Source organism: Cygnus atratus, chromosome 5 (assembly GCF_013377495.2).
Source record: "Cygnus atratus isolate AKBS03 ecotype Queensland, Australia chromosome 5, CAtr_DNAZoo_HiC_assembly, whole genome shotgun sequence".
Lineage (NCBI taxonomy): Eukaryota > Metazoa > Chordata > Aves > Anseriformes > Anatidae > Cygnus > Cygnus atratus.
The window spans coordinates 11709733-11729079 of record NC_066366.1 but is presented as its reverse complement, the minus strand read 5'-3'; the positions used below and the strand labels follow the sequence as shown (position 1 = coordinate 11729079).

At 48.3% G+C, this 19347-nt stretch overlaps 1 protein-coding gene across 1 annotated transcript; it reads left to right on the top strand.

Moving 5' to 3' along the window:
* Window positions 1–156: 156 nt before the first annotated feature.
* LOC118249874 (inner centromere protein-like) lies at window positions 157–19252 on the top strand. The gene is made up of 18 exons (XM_050710821.1): window positions 157–293; window positions 386–496; window positions 3081–3811; window positions 4978–5029; window positions 5778–5811; window positions 6998–7097; window positions 7541–7631; window positions 8699–8828; window positions 8904–9038; window positions 10197–10306; window positions 10725–10839; window positions 12103–12213; window positions 12557–12687; window positions 12903–12981; window positions 13885–13992; window positions 14249–14359; window positions 18332–18488; window positions 19037–19252. The coding sequence occupies exons 1-18, from the start codon at window positions 157–159 to the stop codon at window positions 19240–19242; spliced, it is 2649 nt and encodes an 882-aa protein (XP_050566778.1). The 3' UTR covers window positions 19243–19252.
* The last annotated feature ends 95 nt before the right edge of the window (window positions 19253–19347 follow it).

Genomic DNA, 19347 nt, shown 5'->3' with positions numbered 1-19347 from the left:
CAGCATCCATTGAAGGACCCTCCCTTCCCTTATCTCAGCCTCCCTTAGGGGCCCCCATCTCCCCTCCTGGGTTTCAGCCTCCCTGGGGAGCCCTCTCCTGTCTCAGGGAGGCAGCGTTGCCCCCTTTCACCTCCCCTCCTGTGTTTCAGGGGAGTCATGGCGGAGGCTGAGGGTCCCTGGCGGCTGCTGGAGGTGTGCGAGCAGAGGTTCTCCCAGTTCCTCCACAACGCCCAGCACAAGCACCTGGCCTGGCTGCGGGAGGTGGAGGAGCAGGGCAGGAGGCTGCTGGAGAGGTAGGGGGTGGCTCTGGGGTGCCTCTCGGCTCACCCAGGGTGTGGGATCGCTGGGGGTCAACCTCTGTTTTCTGTGTTTGTCTCCTCAACAGCAACTTCCAGGCTGAGCCTGGGTTAATGCCCAAGAAGCCGTCACAGCGGAGACACCCCAAGAAGCGTCAGTCTTCGTCTGTGAGAGATGAGAGCGTGCCAACCAGGAGGAGGTGGGTGAGGCGCCTTGTCCTGGTTCTGTATGGTATTGGAGGGAGAAATAAGACTTTAACTGTTCACACATACATACGTGTGAAATAGCCGCTCTTTTCTTGAGTTAGTAAACATTGAGTTGAAAAGGGCATGTTAAGACTATTCAACGTTGATTCCTGTGAAAGTTTGGAATGCAGTTGGTTATAGTCTTTCACTCTCAGTTTTTGTTGTAACTCTTTTGGTTGGAAACAAAAAATTATTTTTTGTTTGAAATTTTTTTATTTTGCTTTATTTTTTTTCAGCACACCTTTTGGCCTAATGTTGCTCCTGGTGTTCACCTGAGAATGCAGCTTGCCACCAGTAACATGCAAAAGTGTCATGTCTGTTGTCATAGCTTAAGCTAACAGGCAGGAAGGGCTCAAAGGGATTAGGAATGAAGCTGAAGTGGAAGTTCCAAGTGACTTGTTTATAAATGCTCATACTGGAGGCTTTTAAAACTAGCCCTAATTAGACAGAAATACTAAAACTATGAGGGGAATTGTATGCATCCTATGATCGTGAAGGTTTTCTGTGTTTTTTTTTTTTTACTTTTCAGCAAAAGGAGGTAGGAGCAGTAGCAGTAATGTCAAGCAGCTGAACTTTCTCATTACTTCTTTCTTCTTTCTCTCTTCTCTATCAGTCAGTAGGTTCAACAGAAAGCAAGCTAGGACTCCTTACGTAGAAGATCTACTTATTTTGGGAGGGTTTATGGGGGAACTCCTCTTGCAGACAGTTGTCTGCAAACGGATGCCAACACAGGATGGCGTTGGGCATGATGCTACTTAACTTCCTTGATGCTGTATCTTCATGGTAGCTGACTGCATCTGCTCTCGTCTTATAGTTAGTGGTAAGGTGGTTGTGAGAACCTTTCCTTTGGAGAAGCATTTGCTGAGATCTAAGGGGAGACGTGCTGGTAATTGCTGTAGCGTGACCCAAACCTAGGAACTGAACACATGGTAATAAACTGGTTTTTACCTTATATTTTGATAACTGTGGTGGAAAAGAACACAGAAGTTGGACAGGAAGTTAGAACTGAAAGAATGTCAAATTAGAAATGGAGGATGGAGAGAACAGCAAGAATAGTAAGGAAGCGTGGGAAGTCTGTGAGTGTGTGTGTGGTGAAGGAGGGCAGAAGAAGAAAATGCTGTGGATCTAAACAGGGAGAGCTCTGAGGACATACTGTTTGCTTTCAGGTAGCAGCTGGATGGCAGCTTGGCTGCTCCCCTAAAGGAGATGACTCTTGTTTGTGTTTGTCTTCATTTAAACTTCTTTTTGAGGAGGAAGACCTGCTGATGTGATGAAAACGTTGAAAGGTTAGGTGGTTGTTTGTCAAGAGGAAGTCCATGCTGAAGCCTAGCATGTCTGTCCTGCAGGGTTGGGCCATTGGTGTTTCCCTTGCCCTGTCTTCCTCAGTATGTATTTTAAAACCCATCTCTTAGCATGTTGCTAGTTACAGATTTCCCAATTAATAGTCTTTTTTTCTATCTTGAGTTAAAAGTCCCCCCCTTCTTGCTAGAGGTCAGAGTGAGAAATTAAGAGAACAAACCTGGAAGGAGGGCAGAGGGTATTGACTTGATTACTGGCAGTAAGACAAATAGCTGCTTGCTGGTAGTCTTTCCCCAGAGATGGTGAGCTATCATTCACTTAACTAGTTCATGTCGCAGTGGGTTTTCTTAGCTGTGTTTTTCAGCTGCTGTGCATTTCCACATTGATTCTCCTCTTCGTCTTTGTTTCCAATCTCCACCCTTGAGCTACCTCCAGGTCACTTTGGTGATGGAGCCTTCATTTCTGTGGAGTGCTGAGGTTGTTCTTGGCTTGCTGATCAAGTGTAAGGCTCCATCTTCTCGTGTCAAGTTAGCTGATGCAGAGGAGAGGATTTCAGTGCTGAATTTCACTGGGAACCTTCCCAGTGAAGGAGTTGGTGGGGATTAGCTGAAGCAGTAGAGCTAGAGACACTCACTGAACCTGGCATTTTTCACTCAAATAACAGTAATTCAAGGAATTTGAGAGTCCTAGCTGTACAGGTGGTACTCAGTCCAGAATTTGTTCCTGTCCCTGTACTTTGCGTGGGGCAAACGGGGTGGTGTTGACTTTATTGTCCTCTGATGCCAGCTCTGGCTGGGGCTGTGGGTTATCATCTGAAAAGGGCAGTGAGTGTCCTCGTACCTCAGCTGCTCCACTTTGTGTCTGCATGATGCAGCATTTAGTTTTGAGTAAATCCAATGTGCCAGGCTGGTAGCTGGGATAGTTGGACTGAGGGTCTGTGTCCTGTCTTCCTGCCTGTGGTGCGGAGTGGCAACATTCAGAAAAAATAATCTTGAGGGCAGTGAAGAACAATAAGGAGTAATTGCTAAATTATTCCAACTAGATCTGCCAAAGCATGTGGTGAGAGCTTCCAGGGTTCAGCTCCTGTGTTTAGCCAGTGATAAAAGGTGGGTTGTGAGAGGGAACAGGTGGAGGGACGCAGCCTGTAGGTATGCTTCAGAGCTCGTCTGCTGCTTGTTCTGAGATCATTTGGGAATGGGAGACCTGTGTCACTTCACCGCAGGTTGTTTTTTATCTCAGGTTGTCCAGAAGGAGAAGCAGTGTCAAACTAGCATCTTCCAAGCCGGGTTCCCAAAGATGCCACAGCAAAGAGCAGCCCCAGAACCCCAGCGGGCAGGGGGAGGAGGTCTCTGTGCCCGACTGTGCGGCGAAGCCTCAGCTCGGTGTTAAAACTGAGCTTCCAGCACCGCCTGGGAAACTGCCTGCAGAAGTACAAGGTCGTGTGGCAAAAGCGGGTTGTGATGATGGTCCTCAGGCTGAGCTATCACCAGAGGGAGACGGTGCCGACGGTGGTGGTGCAGCCTTTAAAACTCTCACCGGGGAGCAGGTGCCCAAGGGGGATGCAGCTACTGAACGGCACGATGTTCCTGCTGTCACTGTGATCCCTGGCGAGCAGGCAGCAAGGGATGGGGAAGAGGCCCCTCAAAGAAGATCAAGTACCCCCACAACGGAGGCTGCTAGAAAAAGAGATCCTGCCACGCTCCGAGGAGATCTGTCTCCTCAAGACCTCGAAAAGGTGCTTTTCCAGGATCCCAACTACAAAAGGGCTGCAACGAAATCCAAAACACGCCGTTGCTCTGGACGCCAAAGCTTTGTGGGTGGCCCCCACAAAAACCGTAGGACTTCCTTGTCAGAAAAATATTCACTGGCCAGCAAAAGAGAGAGCATGATTCAGAAGTCCATCAGCAGGGCCATCTCAAAGAAGGCAGCAGCAGCACGAGAATCATCCTCTGCCTCCAGCAGAGTGAGCTGTAAGTTTCTTTCTGTTACCGAGCACGTTCATTTTGCTAAATCAGCTTCTCAGCTTTGCAGTAAGCAATAAGTAGCTGCGGAGTTGCTCATCCATGTTAACTCCAGCTCTTCCTAGTCTCCTCAGCAATCGGCTTCGTGGCTTCCATCACTTAAGAGTGCACGCTTCAGATCCTTATTGCACTGTGTCTCAGGCTTTGCTGCATGTTTTGCCACGGCAGATGAAGGGGGTGTCTGCTGAGGCGCAGGGACTGGAGGCTGGCTTACACAGGTTGCAGATGGGTTTTAAAAAGTGGGATGGAAAATGCAGTCTGCCTGCTGCTAGCCGTTTGTATGGTTTGGCTGCTCGGTGGCTTGATCAGACGAGGCTATTGCATTCCCTGGGGAGGGGCTTTAACTCGAGTATCTTCTGCCAGCTCCTCAAAAAGTCCCCAGGAACTGGGTGACTCTGCTTCCTGAACTTTGGCTCAGGTTGGCAGAGGAATTTGAATGCTTTTTGGGTGAAGACAGCATAGAGGGACAGAGAACTAAATAGCACAGTCATCTGAGGAAATGAGATCCAGAAATCCAGACTGTTCCAGGTAGCACTAAACTCCTCATGTCCCTTGTTTTTGCTGTTCCTGGGAAGGTTTTCAAATTAATGCTTTTTAAAATCATTGCTTCTGAAGTCAGATTAGCTTCTAATAAGGCACTAATGCCTTTTGGTATTTAGTTTTGTCAGCTTTGAGTCACGCCGTATCTAGGCACTTGTTAAAAACACTCTCATCCAAGAGGTGTTGTGGGGAGGGGGGGGGAATGGAGTCGGTGAAAATTCACCGAATCTCCTGCATAAAACCGCAGGGAGGCAGGAGCTGAAGTCAATTGACGGGGAAATGCTATCACAGTGACACAGGCGTGAGCATGTTTGTGCAGCTGGAGCAGCCTGCAGCCAGGAGGATCTGCTGCTTCGGTTCTCTGCCTTCCCAGCCTACCTCAGCTTGTCAGTGACACTCGAGGGAGGTGGTGGTTCATGGTGTGGAAAGCTGAGATGAGCAATCAGCATGTTCCCTGGGAGAAGCCTGTACAGAGACCAGAGCTCTACCACGCACGCACTGCCACTGTTGGGAAGGCTCAGACTGAAATCCCCGAGCTGGTTTATGTTATGCTGGCTTCTGTTTTTCTCCTTCAGGTCAAAGCTCCTTGGAGGTTTTTGTGGAAGGAGATGTGACCAGCAACGTGAGGTGAGCATGGCACATAAAGCAGGCAGGAGGAAACCACAAAAAAGCACACAAGGAAGCTATAGGGGTTGCTTCTGTATTACAGATACAGGGCTGGTTTTGTAATTGACTATTTTAGGTGGTGTTGTCGCTTGGGCTCTGATATTCCAACGTTTGTGCTGTTCAGATGCAGCCCCCCCTTTTCAGAAGCCTCTTCAGGGTACAGTGAGGCTGGTCACTGCATGAGTGCAGGATCTGTCCCTGTGCCACAAGCCCTGAGAGCCTGCTAGCAGTTGCTCTGCCTGGTGTTGGCTGCCATCACCTGAATCCAGTCCTGGATTACTGGCTGTAACCAGCCTCTGGGTGCCTGGTGGTGCTGGAGGTTACTCAGCCTGTCGGACCTGACAGGTGAACAGGTAGTGCTTTGTCTTCAAAAGGTTCATAGCACTTCCTTTGGACCTGCCGCGTGGAAATTCTGCAGACAAAGGGGAGGACAAAGTTCACTATTACGTTCAGCAGTGTGGTGGAACAGTCCATCAGAAGAATTTACATCTCCACCCCTGCATGGTCTGGCTCAAACAGGCTTGTGCCTCCGTCTGGATGTACTTAAATTTCCTGTACTTTCCTTGGTCCTGTAGGCTAGGTCTGTAGTTTTATTGCCTGTAACTCACCCTTCTGAATGCTGTCCTGGTAGAGGTGCACCAAGAACAAAGTAGCGTTTGTTTTATTTCGCAGGGAATTGACAAAATTAAAATAGACTTTCTTTCTACAGATCTGGACCAGAACTGAACTCCCAAAGTGAAAAGGTGAGTTCTAAGGAACGACCTATCTTCCAATCGCTCAACAAAAGAAGCGTTACCACTGGAAGCAGGGAACGTGGCCCAGGGATTATTCGCATATCACTTCAAGCTCAGCAAAGGAGCCGCTGAGGTGGACACCATGGCCGTTCAAATACCTAGGCAGCTGGTTACTCCTGTTGGCTCACTGGCTGCTGGGAGATGGAGACCTTTTGTGCCTTTAACTCCTCTAGGATGGAGTTTTCAGAGGTGTTTGGACAGGCTTCTAAAAGTCATCAAGCTTTTGCCTGTCATCTGGGCGTGGTAATTGTGTGTATTCTTAGCTTGTCTCTATTGCCTGGCTGGCTTGAGCTGCGGAAGTCAGAAGGGCAGTTCAACTTACTGTGCTTTACCAGTAAAGTTACGTAAGTCTGCAACGCTAGCAAGACAAAGAAACCCATCCCATCCTTTGAGCTGGCAAAAACATCTTGCATGATGGTGCTGTGAACCAGCTTGTGTGAAAACTGACCCAGCAGAGAGGGGCTGGCTGCCTCGGAGCAGTTCGTGGGGGCATTGGGAAGCGGCAGCGGTGGAAATGCTGCTGTGGGTGGTGGTGGTGGCTGGTAGCAGCTTAACAGGTAGGGGAAAGCATGTCCTGGGTGTGTGTGCGGGCAGCCTGGATGCTGTGCTTCAGTGACTCTTGTTGTTTATCCTCTTGTGAATGTACCATAATGGCATTTGAAGTGCACAGTGATACCGTAACCTGAGATGCTTTAAAGGGCTTTGTCTTTCTAGAATATCTAGAATTTGAAAGACTAGGATATTGGTACAGACTAGATATCTGCAGTTTGAAATTTGTCTCTCCAAAATGTATTTTTACATACATTTACATTAAATTTAAGCTGCTTGTCCCTCCTGAGGCACTTTGATTAGACTTCATCATCCAGGTTCACTAAAGCGTCCTGCTCTGGATGAGAAATACTGGGTAACTGTTGTTTTTCATGTAGAGGCTAGTGTTCCTCGAGCAGACCCCCCGGTTACTGCAGTGAGTCAGTTGGTGTACACGCAGCACAGCTCCAGCTGAGAGGAAGAGTCCCTGGGTTAGCAGTAGGGTTGTATCTGGGAGCAACTGGCTTTTTTAGGGCAGCGGGTGCATGACAGCCTTGCTCCTTTGGAGGAACTGTGCTGAGATAATGTTTGTTTCCTTTTCCTGTAGGTTCCTGAAAACTTCCTCACTTCAAGCAAAGATGGAAAAGCTGCCAGCCCTCCTGCACAGCACTCATCTCCTCCTGAACAGCAGGCAGGGAATAATGAAGGTAATGTTGAGTTGTTCTTGAAAGAACACTCCCAGGCTTGGGGTCTCCCATGTGTTAAAGGGCCTCGACATCCCTTTCCTCTTTGGGTTTACATGATGTGAGGGTATGTGTCACACTTATTTACTGCGCCTTGAAGCAAGGGGACATTCAGGCTTTTTGTTTGTCCCCTGTGACAGCTGTAGGATCCCATAAGCAGCTCTAGCTGGAGTGGAAGTAAGAGGACCTGGAGTCCTTTTGGTGGGGAGGTTGTGCCTGTGCAGAAGCCTCTGTACAAGAGGCACACTTCACAATGTACATGTGCAACACTGATATTTGAGGTAGAAACCCAGGCTTCTGCTTCCGTGGGTTGGTTACACACCATGGGGCTCTGAGCACAAAAGCTGCGGACAGGTAAGCCCTGCAGGATGCCTTGCACGTGGTGCTGACTACAGATTTCTTCACAGGCGGCAGTGTAAATCCAAACAATAAACCCCAGAACACGAACCAGGAACAAGCCCACGGTGCCAAGTCCCAGGAGAGTCCTTCATGCATCTGGTATGAGACACTTGCAAGGGAGAAGAGGAATGAACCAGTGGCATGGCTTGGCATTTTAAGTAGCTTGCTTAAAACCTTTGGGTGGGTGTTTCCCGTGCTGCCCTGCAGTGAAGTCTTGAAATCTACTTTGACCATTTGGCTGTGGAAGTTCCTTGTGACTTGAGCCTTTTTTGCTTCCCAGGCCAGACCTGGGTCCCAGACACATTAGTTCATGCACTGACCAGCAAAGATGACTAAGATTGCACTTATCTCGCAGCTTAGCTGTGACTGAGTGGTTCATAAAGGGGTGGTCTGGGAGTAGTTTCAGAAGGCAACATGAGCAGGTGACCAACCTATTTATTTTTATCTTGTGCAAGTGTCTGGAATGTCTGACTTGTTTCCTCACTGATTATATTATTGGTGTTTCATGTGAGATTTCAGCTGCTTTTAGCTTTGTCCTCAGCCTGTCTCCTGTCCCTGTTTTGCTGGGGTGAATTTGCTGCAGGTAGTGGGTGGGAAGGGGGAGTAGCAGTAACCTCTGTTCTCATGTGGTTAATTAGCAATGTGTCAGGAGCTGCAGCCTTCCTTGGAACTGCTGCTGGGCTGGGCCACAGTTGTGCAGTGAGGTAGTCCCCTTGTTTCCCCGGGAATTAGGGGGTGCACATGAAGGCATTTGTGACGTGGGCAAATCTGTGAGCATCCAAGGTATTTATAAAGCGAATAAAGCTCTGCCAGTGGGGTGGACTGGACTGGCTATGTGGAAACATGTGGATTACATCGATCTTGTGTGGTTAATACCAGCTGTGACAGATACCTTGCTTGCTGGGAATCCGAGTATTGCATAAGAGTAGGAGTGATGTGTATCTATGGTTTGGAACTTGGATATTCCCCTTCCAAGTTGCCGTGTGTCCACTGTCCTCATTTATGGCCGGATGGTGCTCCTCCTGCTCCAGAGCTGGCTGGCCTCCTAGGAGGCCCAGTTCCTCTGGTAGCAGCGAGCAGGCAGAGGGAGCTGTGTAACCGCAAGTCAATTCTGACAAGACTTGGGGAGCGTGATGGTCAGCTAATGCTCTTCCTGATGCCAACAGGACAAGGAGCTGTAAACAAAGAATGGGCGTTGTACGGAATGGGCAGCAGCCAGGAGGTCGCGCCCCTTTGGAAGACAAGCACGTCAATTCTACCAACCAGGCTCCACGTTCTGCCTCTCCCGCTAGTAAGGTCAGTGGGTCCCACTGTCGTCTTTGCCTCCCTTTCCCTGGCAAGTACTTACTTCCCTCCATTTTTTCCTCTTAGGTTGTCAGACCCCTGAAAAACTTCCTGCAGGCAGTGCAGAGAAGCCAGCTACTCGCAAGCCCTGGGCCTGCAGGACATGGGAGTGTGATAAAGAACTTGATCAAACACAACACTCCCACCCGACCTGATCCTAAGGTGTGTCAGAGTCCCGCCTCCCCTCACAGAGGTGAAGGAGAGGATCACGTATGGGGGAGTGGCAGGACAACTGCTTGCTTAGAAAAGCATGGATGTATTCCTCGTTCCGTTGGCTCCCATGGGTCAGCGTAGGTCCTAACAAAGAAGTCGTCCTCGTGATTCTACCACTTTCCCAGGGAGGGCAAATGGTCTTGCCTAGCTAGCATCACCTGTCCACAAACACTGTTATTGGCCTGGGGTTTTTAGCACCATCCGTCAAACTGTCCTCAAATGCAGAGAATTTTCAGCTGCTCTGTCTATGGTCAGCAGAAACACTTTATATTCTAGGATGGTGGGGAAAGTGGGAAGCTTTTCCCTTTGCAATGGGGCTCTGCCCTCGTGTGTTGCATGGTTGGCTGCTGCAGGGCTGAGAGATGAGCAGTGTGGGGTCGGGCAGTGGGTTCCCTACCATGTTACTGACAAGGAACTGCAGCTGAGAATAGGGTTAGTGTGCAGTGGGGTTCTAGTGCTTCATCCAAATGATGAATAATTTTTCTCTCCTCTACAGGGGGACTTTGTTGTAAGTAATGACACCTTTAACTGTGGGGCTGGAAGACTGTAAGGGCTGTGCTTCTTGCTTCACAAGCACTGACAGCTCTTTCCTCTCACGCTGGCATCCACGCGGCTCTCCTGTTGTCTGTCCAAAACTGTAAACTGGCCGTGCCAGGATCTCTCTGTAGGTGCCTTCTGCTGGGGAAGGGAACTACTAAGAAACCTTTTTGGCCTCTAAGCATGACTACTTGCATTCTGCATCTTCTCCCTGATTTCTCCCAGCTGCTGATGTAGGTAGCTGTGTCCCAGGCCAGTAGTTTTCTACAGGTGGCCACCCACATGCTGGGTAACTTTCTTGACTGAACGCATTCTGTACAGATGAAGGACTGAAATGTTTCTATCCCATCCCAATGACTCTTCTGCTCTAGGAAGATGGTGCACCTGAATAAGTGCTGCATTGTTTCTTCCCTACTACTCACTTCCCATCCCTGTGTGTGGGTGAATATGACTCTGACAGTGACTTCTTTGTTTAGCAGGCTGCCTAGCCTCTAGCTGCCTGTGCACAAGCAGCCTGAGGGCAGAAACAGGTCCCAGCAATTATTATAGTCTGAAATCATCTCCTTTCAGAAGAAGGAGCGACAGAGACTGGAAAGCCTGAGGAAGAAGCAGGAGGCTGAGGAACAAAGGAGAAAGAAAGTGGAGGAGGAAAAGAGACGGCGGCAGGCAGAAATGAAGCAGTGAGTTGGATCCCTTACCTCCTGCTTCTTCCCAGGCTCAGCACAGAATTGCCTTGAAGGCTTTTCCTGTGAGGCAGGCAGCACTGCTGTACCGTGCTTTGCCTCCCCCACTTGGAAGGGACCTTTAGCATGTGATGGTCCCTGGGCACCCTGAGCAGTGCTGCTCATGGCTCGCTGCAGTAAGAACTGCATCAGTGCAAAGCACCTGCTGATTTCCAGTGGACCTAATGCAGATACGAGTTGAGGTTAAACTCAGGCAAAGCAAAATAACTGTTTTTGCATAATCTGTGGCAGGCTGCTGTGCTAAAAAATGAGCCACAAGCCCCTGGTACCAAGGCAAGTCCTTGTCCCCCTGTCGTCCTCTGTGTTAGAGGATAAAACAAAGCTAACAGGCCCCTCTCGCACATGCACTGCCCAGAAAGAGGGAAGAGCGTCTGAGGAAGGCACTTCAGGCTCGAGAGCGGGTGGAACAACTGGAAGAAGAGAAGAAGAAGAAGCGAATGCAACAGAAGACTTTACAGAATGATGAGAAGGTAAGAAGCCTGGCCAAGCTTTGGGCCACTCGGGACAATGGTGTTATGTCAGGGAGTTGTGAGACTGAGCGGGTGCAGACAGGCCACTGGCACGATGTGTGCAAGCACTGGGTTGCTGCTGATGGTGACTAATCGGGTGGTGGGTAAGTCTGCATCTAAAATACTTTGAAATTCTCTGTCTAACAAGGGGAGGGCTTTGTTCTCCATACCTCTGTAGTGATTCTAACTGTTCCTGTTCTGACATGCAGCGTTTACGGTGCTCTGCATTCAAGGAATGTGGTAGCATCCCTTGACTGTCTTGTGAAAAGGCCCTGCAGGTGAGACAGTTACTGGGCTTACAGTGCACTCAGTTGTTTGCACAGTGTTGCAGACAGCAAAGCCATGGTGGCTACAGGGGGCTGCAGAAGCATGGCAGGAAAAAGAACAGCTAGCAAGTGAGCAAGGAGTGCTCGTGACTAGTAGATGTGGTGGCGGCTGTGTGTGTGTTTGTATGGTCTGTTTTTAAAGCTTTACCCTTACCCTTTTTTGAGGACCTATAGAGGTTGAGTGTGCCAGGATCAGCTGTTGATAGTTGTGTGCAGGTGGTGGTGCAGCTTCTGTACAGCAGTGCAGGTTCTGCAGGGCTGAGGGACGCTGTGCCTGGTTGGCCTGGGTAGAGCTCCAGGGAGATGGATGGTTGAGTGGACCAGCCTTTTGGGGGGCGGACTAAACTGAGCTTTGGAAGAGTCAGCCCTGGAAGAAGAGGAATTGTGCTCCTTTCAGCCTTTCCCGAAACCTGAGCAGCCAAAAGTACACGTAGCCCTGGCTAGTCTCCTGCTGTGCACGTGCCAGTGCTTTTATTGGGATAGACAGCTCAGGTAAAGGAACAGTGTCTGGGGCTCAGTCAGCTTTCAGATCCCCAATTTGTACTGCAGTTCAGTTGACAGCAGCGCTGCAGGCAAAACATAAACTAGAACCTTGTTCTGCAGAGAATCACACACAGGATGAAAGCATGTATTTTGGAGTTGGGTAACGGTCTCTGTTCTTTCTTCCAGACTCTCCAGGTGGTGGGTGTCTCTTCACATGACCTGTAGTAAGTGTCAGACTTGGTGCACAAGGTTGGTGCTAAACCCAGTGCACGTCAGCCTCTTGTTGGATGCTGGCTTCTTAGTTGTGAAGTCTCAGAGCTGAAGTATCAGACTGGAGAGGCTCTCCCCATCCTCCATTTGGAAAAGGCTGTGATGTGCATCCTCGGGCAGTGGAGCAGACAAATGTCTTTCTCAGGTGCGCCTCTCACAAGTGCGGGAAGAGAGAGTGTCAGAGGAATGGAGCAAGAAAAAACTGTCAAAGAAACCTGGAGAAACTGACGCATGGAAACAGAAAACCCTGAAGGTGGTAAGAGCAACTTTAGGTTCCTTCTGCGTGTAGAAAAGGAAAGGAATAGCAGGGAACCCGTGTACTGGTCTGCCTGGTGGAACAGGGAGAAGTTACTGCCAGGATCTGCAGAGATTTGGGGAAACAGAAGCATCTGTGCTGCGAGACTTCTGTCTAGACAGTTGATGTTGGGTTTGAGCACAAGGGAACTTGTGGAGACGGAAGGGAAATACTGTTCAACAGGTGGGCAGGCTGTAGAAGGTACGAATGGCATATAACAAGCATGGGTTTTCTCAAAGCAGTCATTTCATATCCTACAATCTTTCCCTGTGTGAGTTGGTGGCTTACGAGGGTTCTTCTTCAGGAGGAAGATGAATTTGAGCAGCATGAACTACTGCAGAAAAGGAGAGAAGATAAAGCGAAAGAAAAAGGAAAGAAAGCTTTGGAACTGAAACATCTTGTAGAGCAGCGACAGGTGGAGCAAGTAAAGGAGAGGTATTACCCTGTTTCTATTCTGGAGAAGGGGACTTAGCAACAGGCATGGTGAAGCAGTAAATATAAACAGTATTGCTGGAACTGGGAGGTTGATGTGAGTCAGCCATGTGATGTCCCAAAGGTTTGGGGTGCTAAAGCAAGAGGCTGTAAGAACACTAGCAGGGTGGGGTGGAACATGCTTTCCTGTGTAACTAAACTGTGGCTTTGCTCCCCAGGGATCTCAAACAGCAGGGGGGAGAGAAGTCCCCACAACCTCAGCTGGAGCCAGTGGTGTTTACTGAAAAATACATGAAGGTGGGGAGTTAGAGGTCTTGTGACAATTTTGTTGTAAAGCAGTAAGGCCTGGAATAAGCGGACTTACTTTCTAAGATTGGATTTGCTTTCCAAGTCCTGTTACCATTTGAAGCTTTTTAACTTGTTATTACCTTATTTAGAGGAAACAGATATAATAAAACTGAGTCAAACATGATGTCCTTCTAAGGGTTTGGGGTTTGTACAAGAATAAGTTAGTTCTGCTACAGAGTCATTTTTCTGGTCGACTGGTGAGCATTCTCAGCCTCCTAACATTAGTATCACAGTTTTGAGGAACATCTCCAAATTATGTTCACCGATGTTTAAATGAGCATGGGAATTAGTAAGAGATGCTTTAAAGATATATATATTCCTTTCCTGTATTTGGAGAGTGATCTCCATAACAAGCTTCAGGTATCATATAGCTTCATGTAACTTCATTTGCACTTGCACAAAGAATGTCATGGCTTAGTCTGCTTGTCTCAAAATATCACAGTAACATTTTCTTTCCACTCTTAAGTTAATGTCACTCTTTCTTCTGCCTTCTTCATTGGTTTAAAAAAAGTCCCAAATGCTGCTACTCTTAAGGATAAATTCTTCCTTTCCTTTTTGCTCTTGCTGCTCTTATTCACTAGGCTAATGACGTCCAAACTTGTATCTTTTCCTATATAATTTTAATGAAGGTCTGAATTATTTATGTATAACCAGCAACTGGGCTGGAGTGAGACACAGCAAAACTCCTCCAGAAAGGGAGAAGCTGAATCTAATTCGAAGTGGCTACAGTTCCTGCCTTTGTTAGCTATGTGTTGTTCTTCCCTGCTAAGGATAGTGGCAGGAGAAACTTCTGGATAAAGCGCTTTGGGTTGAAAAGGAGCTTTAGCAGTGAAAAGCTTTCCTCTTTATTAGGCCAAAGAGAGCCCAAAAGAGCTGTACCAGCTGCTTGGGCAGGAGGAGAGAGTCAGGCAACCAGAATCCATTGCAATGACTTCTGATACCTGGGTGAGCACGGTAAAGGTGATAAAGGTGAGTGTGGGCTCTAGAGACCTTGCTGATCTGAGCAAAAGATTTTTTGATCTCACCAAGCCAAGTCAGCTCTCAGTTCATCTGCATGATTTCTGATTTTTTTTATTCTTTTGCCATGCAGAAGAAGACAGGGACAGAGGATTTTATCAAGGGCCCCCAAAAATATGGCTAAATTTCCAGAGATAGTCTGGTTGTTTTCATTCTGTGAACGTAAATGAAGAATGACTGAATTCTTATGTCTTAACAGGAAGAAGATGATCTGGAGGAGCCCTGGCAGCAGCTGGCAGAGGAGAAAAAAATCAAGCAACCAGAATCATCCTCTGCTGCCTCCAACACGTGTCTGAGCAAAACCGTAAAGGTGAGCTTAGGTTCTAATGGAGCCCTTGAAATGGGTCTGTCGTGTCTAATTGACTCCAGTGGTTTGGAATCAGCCTGCAAATTTATGCTTCAGCAGTGGTGAAGCAGTGAGGTGAAGGGAGATGAGCAGGAGGTGAAATCATTTAATGTAGGCTGTAGGGGGTTAACTGGAGTTTGTGCAGAGCAAGGACCGGGAAGCCTGTCTTCTCTGGTGCTTGGCCAAGAGCTCAGCACAGGAGAACCAGAAGGAAAAGCAAATCTTTTATCTTTGAACAGCTGTTGGGAATGACCACATGATGGCAGCACATCATGAGGTGTCAGTTTAGCCTGCAGAGCCTTTAGCTGCACTGTAGCAAAACTCATTCAGACCTGCCTGTAAAGTCTTGCTATACAGCTGCTTGAATGTTCAAGAGTTTGAACTGGAGCTGTTTATTCCTGAAATCTGGAAGGGTGCAGAAAACATTGCTCAAAGAGCCAAACAGCCCTGAGTACATCCTCTCCCAGTAAACTCTCCTTCCTAGGCTCTCTTGTCCTGTGTCTGACTGGTACCTCTTCATCTTGCTGGACTTCTTTGTTCTATCTCTAATTTGAGAGCTCTGAAGAATAGAAACTAGACCTTCTGTGAAACACATGAATGGGTTTGAGTGGTAGAGCCATGTGTACAAAAGCCAAGTACTTGAAGGTATGTAGTATGTTCTCCTGGGGCTTTCCTACAAAACCAGGAGAAGAAAAGTTCTAAAAAGTGATCAAGTCACAGAGTACAGTGATGCTTTTTGTATTTCTACAGATATGTGTACTTCCTCTACATTCTCTTATTCTTATGTTTGCATTCAGTCCAAGTACCCTGCAGATACAGGGTTCATAGAATTCCAGAGTGGTGAAGGTAGGAAGGGATGTCTGGAGGTTTTCTGGTCCAACTCCCCTGCTCAGGCAGGGCCACCTAGAGCAGCTAGCCTGGGACTGTTCTCAGATGGCTTTTGAATCTCTCCAAAGAGAGAGACTGCCACCACTCTGGACAGCCTGCTCAATACCCTCATAGCAAAAGAAGTGCTTCCTGATGTCTAGATGGAACCTCCTGGATTTTGTGCACACTCGGCACCACTAGAAAGGGCCTGGTTCCATCTTCTTTGCATCCTCCCTTCAGGTATTTATATATGTGGATAAGATTCCCACCTTGAGCTTCCAAATACTCTTGGCTTGAAGAGTCCGGGCTCTTCTGGCCATTCTTCATGGGAGAGAGGTTCCAGTCCCTTCATCTCCGTGGCCATTCTCTCCAGCCTGTCCAGGTCCCTCTGGATGGCAGCACGACCTGCTGGTCCATCAGCCATTCCTGCTTTGGTGTCATCTACAAACTTGCTGAGGGTGAGCTCTGACATCTTCTACACCATTACTGAAGATGTTGAACAAGATTAGACCCAGTGTTGACCCCTGGGGCACACCACAGGTTACTGGCCTCCAGCTAGACTTTGTACCACTGATCTCTACCCTCTGGGCTTGGCTCTTCAGCCAGTTTTCAGTCCACCTCACTGTCCACCCATTCAGACCATGTTCTAACAGCTTATCTGTGAGGATCTTATCAGAGGCAGTGCCAAAGGCCTTCATGAAGTCCAGGTAAACATCTGCTCTCCCCTCATCTACCAGGCTGGTTATTTCATTAAAAGCTAATCAAGTTTGTGAAGTTGGACTTGCCCTGGGTGAATCCATGCTGACTACTCCTGTTGTTTGTGGGTTGTCATTTTTTTGGTGGCAGGGGGTAACTTCTTTTGTCCTTGGAAATAGGTTCCAGGATGAGCTACTCCATCACCTTCCCGGGGGCCAAAGTGATCCTGACTACCCTGTAGTTCCCCAGGTCCTCCTGCTTGCACTGATGCCTGCCAGCTCGCTCAGCATCTGTGGCTGCCTCCCCTCACATCTGCCTTGTTCCAGCCTTTCCCCTTGGCCTCTGGGACCTGGGCTGTCTGGAGGCAAAGCTTGCTGGTGAAAACTGAGGCCAGGAAGGCAGTCAGTACCTCAGCCTTTCCTTGTCCTGTGTAACTGGGTACCCCATCCTGCTCAGCAATGGGCCCATGTTTTCCACAGTCGTCTTCTCATTCTTTTCATCACTGATGTATTTAGAGGTGCCCTTGTCCTGTACATCCTTGGCCAGATCCAATTTCATTTGGGTTTCAGTTTCCTGGATGCTTGGACAGTCTCTGCATTCCTCTCGGGTTACCTGTCCTTGCTTCTGCCCTCTGTACACTTCCATCCTGAGTTTCTTTGGCCAGGAGTGCCTTGTTCAACCATGCAGGCCTCCTGGCACTGTTGCTTGATTTGTTAGGATGCACCAATCTTGAGCTTGGAGGAGATGATCCTTGAATATTAACCAGCTTTCTTGGGCTCCTCTTCCCTCCAGGGCCTTGTGCTGTGGGACTCTTCCAAGCAGATGCTTGGAGAGGCTGAAACCTGCTCTCCTGAAGTGTGGGGCTGTCAGTTTGCTATGTGCCCACCTCACTGCCATCAGGAACCTGAATGTCACCATCTCATGGGCACTGCCCCCAAGGCTGTGACCTTCCTGTTCCCAACAAGCCACTACTTGGTGGTGAGTGTGAGGTCCAGGAGAGTACCTCTCCTTGTTGGTTCCTCTATCTCTTGGAAGCTGCCCTTGCTGCTGCACTCCAGTAAGCTCCTGGATTGCTTATATTCTGCTGTGTTGTGCCTCCAGTAGGTATCGGGGGTCTTAAGCCCCCCTATCTGTTTGTCAGAAGGCATCAGTTTGTTCTTCCTGGTCAGGCAGGCTGTAGCAGACCCCCACCAGAAGTTATATCCCTGCCCTCTTTTAATCCTGACCCAAAAGCTCTCAGTTAGCTCCTTGTCTACCCGTCCCAGGCAGAACTCTCTGCACTCTTTAGCCTCTCCTTCATATAAAGGGTAAGTCCTTTTCCACCTCTTCACAGCCTGTCCTTCCCAAGGAGCCTGTAGCCTTCCACTGCAGCTCTGCAGTCACGGGAGCTATCCCACCACATCTCCATGATCCCAACAAGGCTGTAGTCCTGTAACTGTACACACCTCTATTTCATCAGGCATATGTCCTGTACTGCATGCATTAGCATGCAGGCACTTCAGAGACTTCAGAGAGGTCCACCAGCATGTTGAGCTCTTAAGGTTTTGGGAGGATTTCTCCATAGTGATGCCTTCTTGGTTTCTCTCTGTCGGTTCTGTGCTACATACAACTGTCAGGTGTTCTGGTCATCTCCTGTTCCTCAGCACAAAGCTGGGGGTCCCTCCAGGCTTTGACTGGTGCTGTTCCAGCCTGCAGCTTCAAAGTGAAATGGAGCCCTAGCTTTTTTCCTGGCCAGGTACTGGGAGGCCCTTCATCACAGCTTGGGAGCTGCAGGTTGAGCAAACAGTTTGCATTCCCTGCTGTGGTACGCAGTCCTGAGCTGCAGCTTGGCTTTCAGCAAGATAAGGTTTCAGAACAGAGATCAGACCCCGCAAAAAAAAGAGGAGGGATGTGAGTACTTCTGGGTGTTACAGGAAATCTCAACCCAAGTTACCTGTAAGTAAGAATATTACAGATAATGTGTAGGTCAAAGGCTTCCCATACACAGCTGAGTAACCTTTTTGGTCTCCTGTTTTTTGAACTAAGGATGAAAATGAATGTGAAATCTGCTTTGAAAGTCTGCTGTCTGTTTCTGGCTACCTTCCCTTTACTGTAAACTTCCTTGCCCAACATAGGGCATTGCCAACTTACCTTTTAACTTTTGGCTTATGGTCAGTGTGAGGATACTACCTAGATACCTTAATGCTATATTGCTGTGGGATCTCATCTGGGATCTTTGTGCAGTCTGTTGGCCTCATTAGTGCCAGAGCTTTGAAGTGCCTGCAGGGGGTCAGACTGCATGGGTCTGGTTAGCCTGCCCTAGCAAAGCAACCTCTTCTGTCAGGCTGCAAGGTCTGCTTCCTGCCCTAATAAGTGCCTCCTCTGTGCTTTCAGAAATCTATCTCCACATCCTGTTTAAAGCCCCCAAAGAGCACGAAGATTTTCAGGTCCCCCAAGGTAAATGAAAACAACTATGGGATGGATCTGAACAGTGATGATTCCACAGATGATGAGAGTGCACCTCGGAAGCCTGTCCCTGCCTGGGCTGATGGTAGGTGCCAAGTTTCTTTGGGCTCTAGTTCTTTCCTTGGGAAGTTGGAGCTTTCTGGACTTGCTCAGTGTCATCTCAACTTCCCTAAAGTGCAGTTCAGAAGTGTGTGAGACTGCAGTGCTGGCAGCTGCTGGCTGCAAGGGGGACCGGATCTGTTTTCTTGCAAGTGCTGTTGTGTTGGAGTTAAACCAGAGTCTTGTATGTGTGTTTTGGATTCAGGGGGTAAAAGAATGGTGGGGGCTCACTACTGATGAAGCAGCCCCTCCTCCTGAGGGGAAACCAAGATGTGGTAGGTTTGGGATATTTTTAGTGTGGTGAAGAGTGACTTAAGACAAGCACTGTTGGCAACCTGAAGATGGGTTTGGAGTTCAGAGCTTTGCAATGAACAGGAAAATTGTTAATTGTACTCACTGTACAGGTTGCAACAGTTTTTTTCAGGTATGGATGGAGAGGAGCAACTATCTTGCTGGCTCTGAGGGAAGGGATACCATAAGCAGAGCACTGAGAACCTGTTCATAAGTCTGCTTCTCTAATATGTTTTTTTTAAGGGTCTCAGCTTAATCAAGCCATTGTCCACCAATACTATCACCCAGTGGATGTTGATGAGCTCTTTGGGTTAATTACAAGCCCTAAGCTGGAGGATATTTTTGGCAAGAGCAAGCCTCGATACTTCAAACGCACAAGCTCAGCAGTTTGGCATTCCCCGCCTGGGACCAAATCTGCTTGTGGCCCCACCTGCAACTTCAAAAACTGAGAAAATGCGAAGAAATGTGTTTTCTTGACAGTGTGACGTATCAGGCTGCATGTTTTTAGCATACATAATATTTACAATTTTAAGCCTTTCTTTGTATAAAAATAT

Coding starts and splice junctions, on each gene's coding strand:
- LOC118249874 (XM_050710821.1), top strand. CDS start 157: ATGGCGGAGGCTGAGGGTCCCTGGCGGCTGCTGGAGGTGTGCGAGCAG. Junction 7,632..8,698: donor GAGAGTCCTTCATGCATCTG/GTATGAGACACT, acceptor TGATGCCAACAG/GACAAGGAGCTGTAAACAAA. Junction 12,688..12,902: donor GTGGAGCAAGTAAAGGAGAG/GTATTACCCTGT, acceptor TTTGCTCCCCAG/GGATCTCAAACAGCAGGGGG.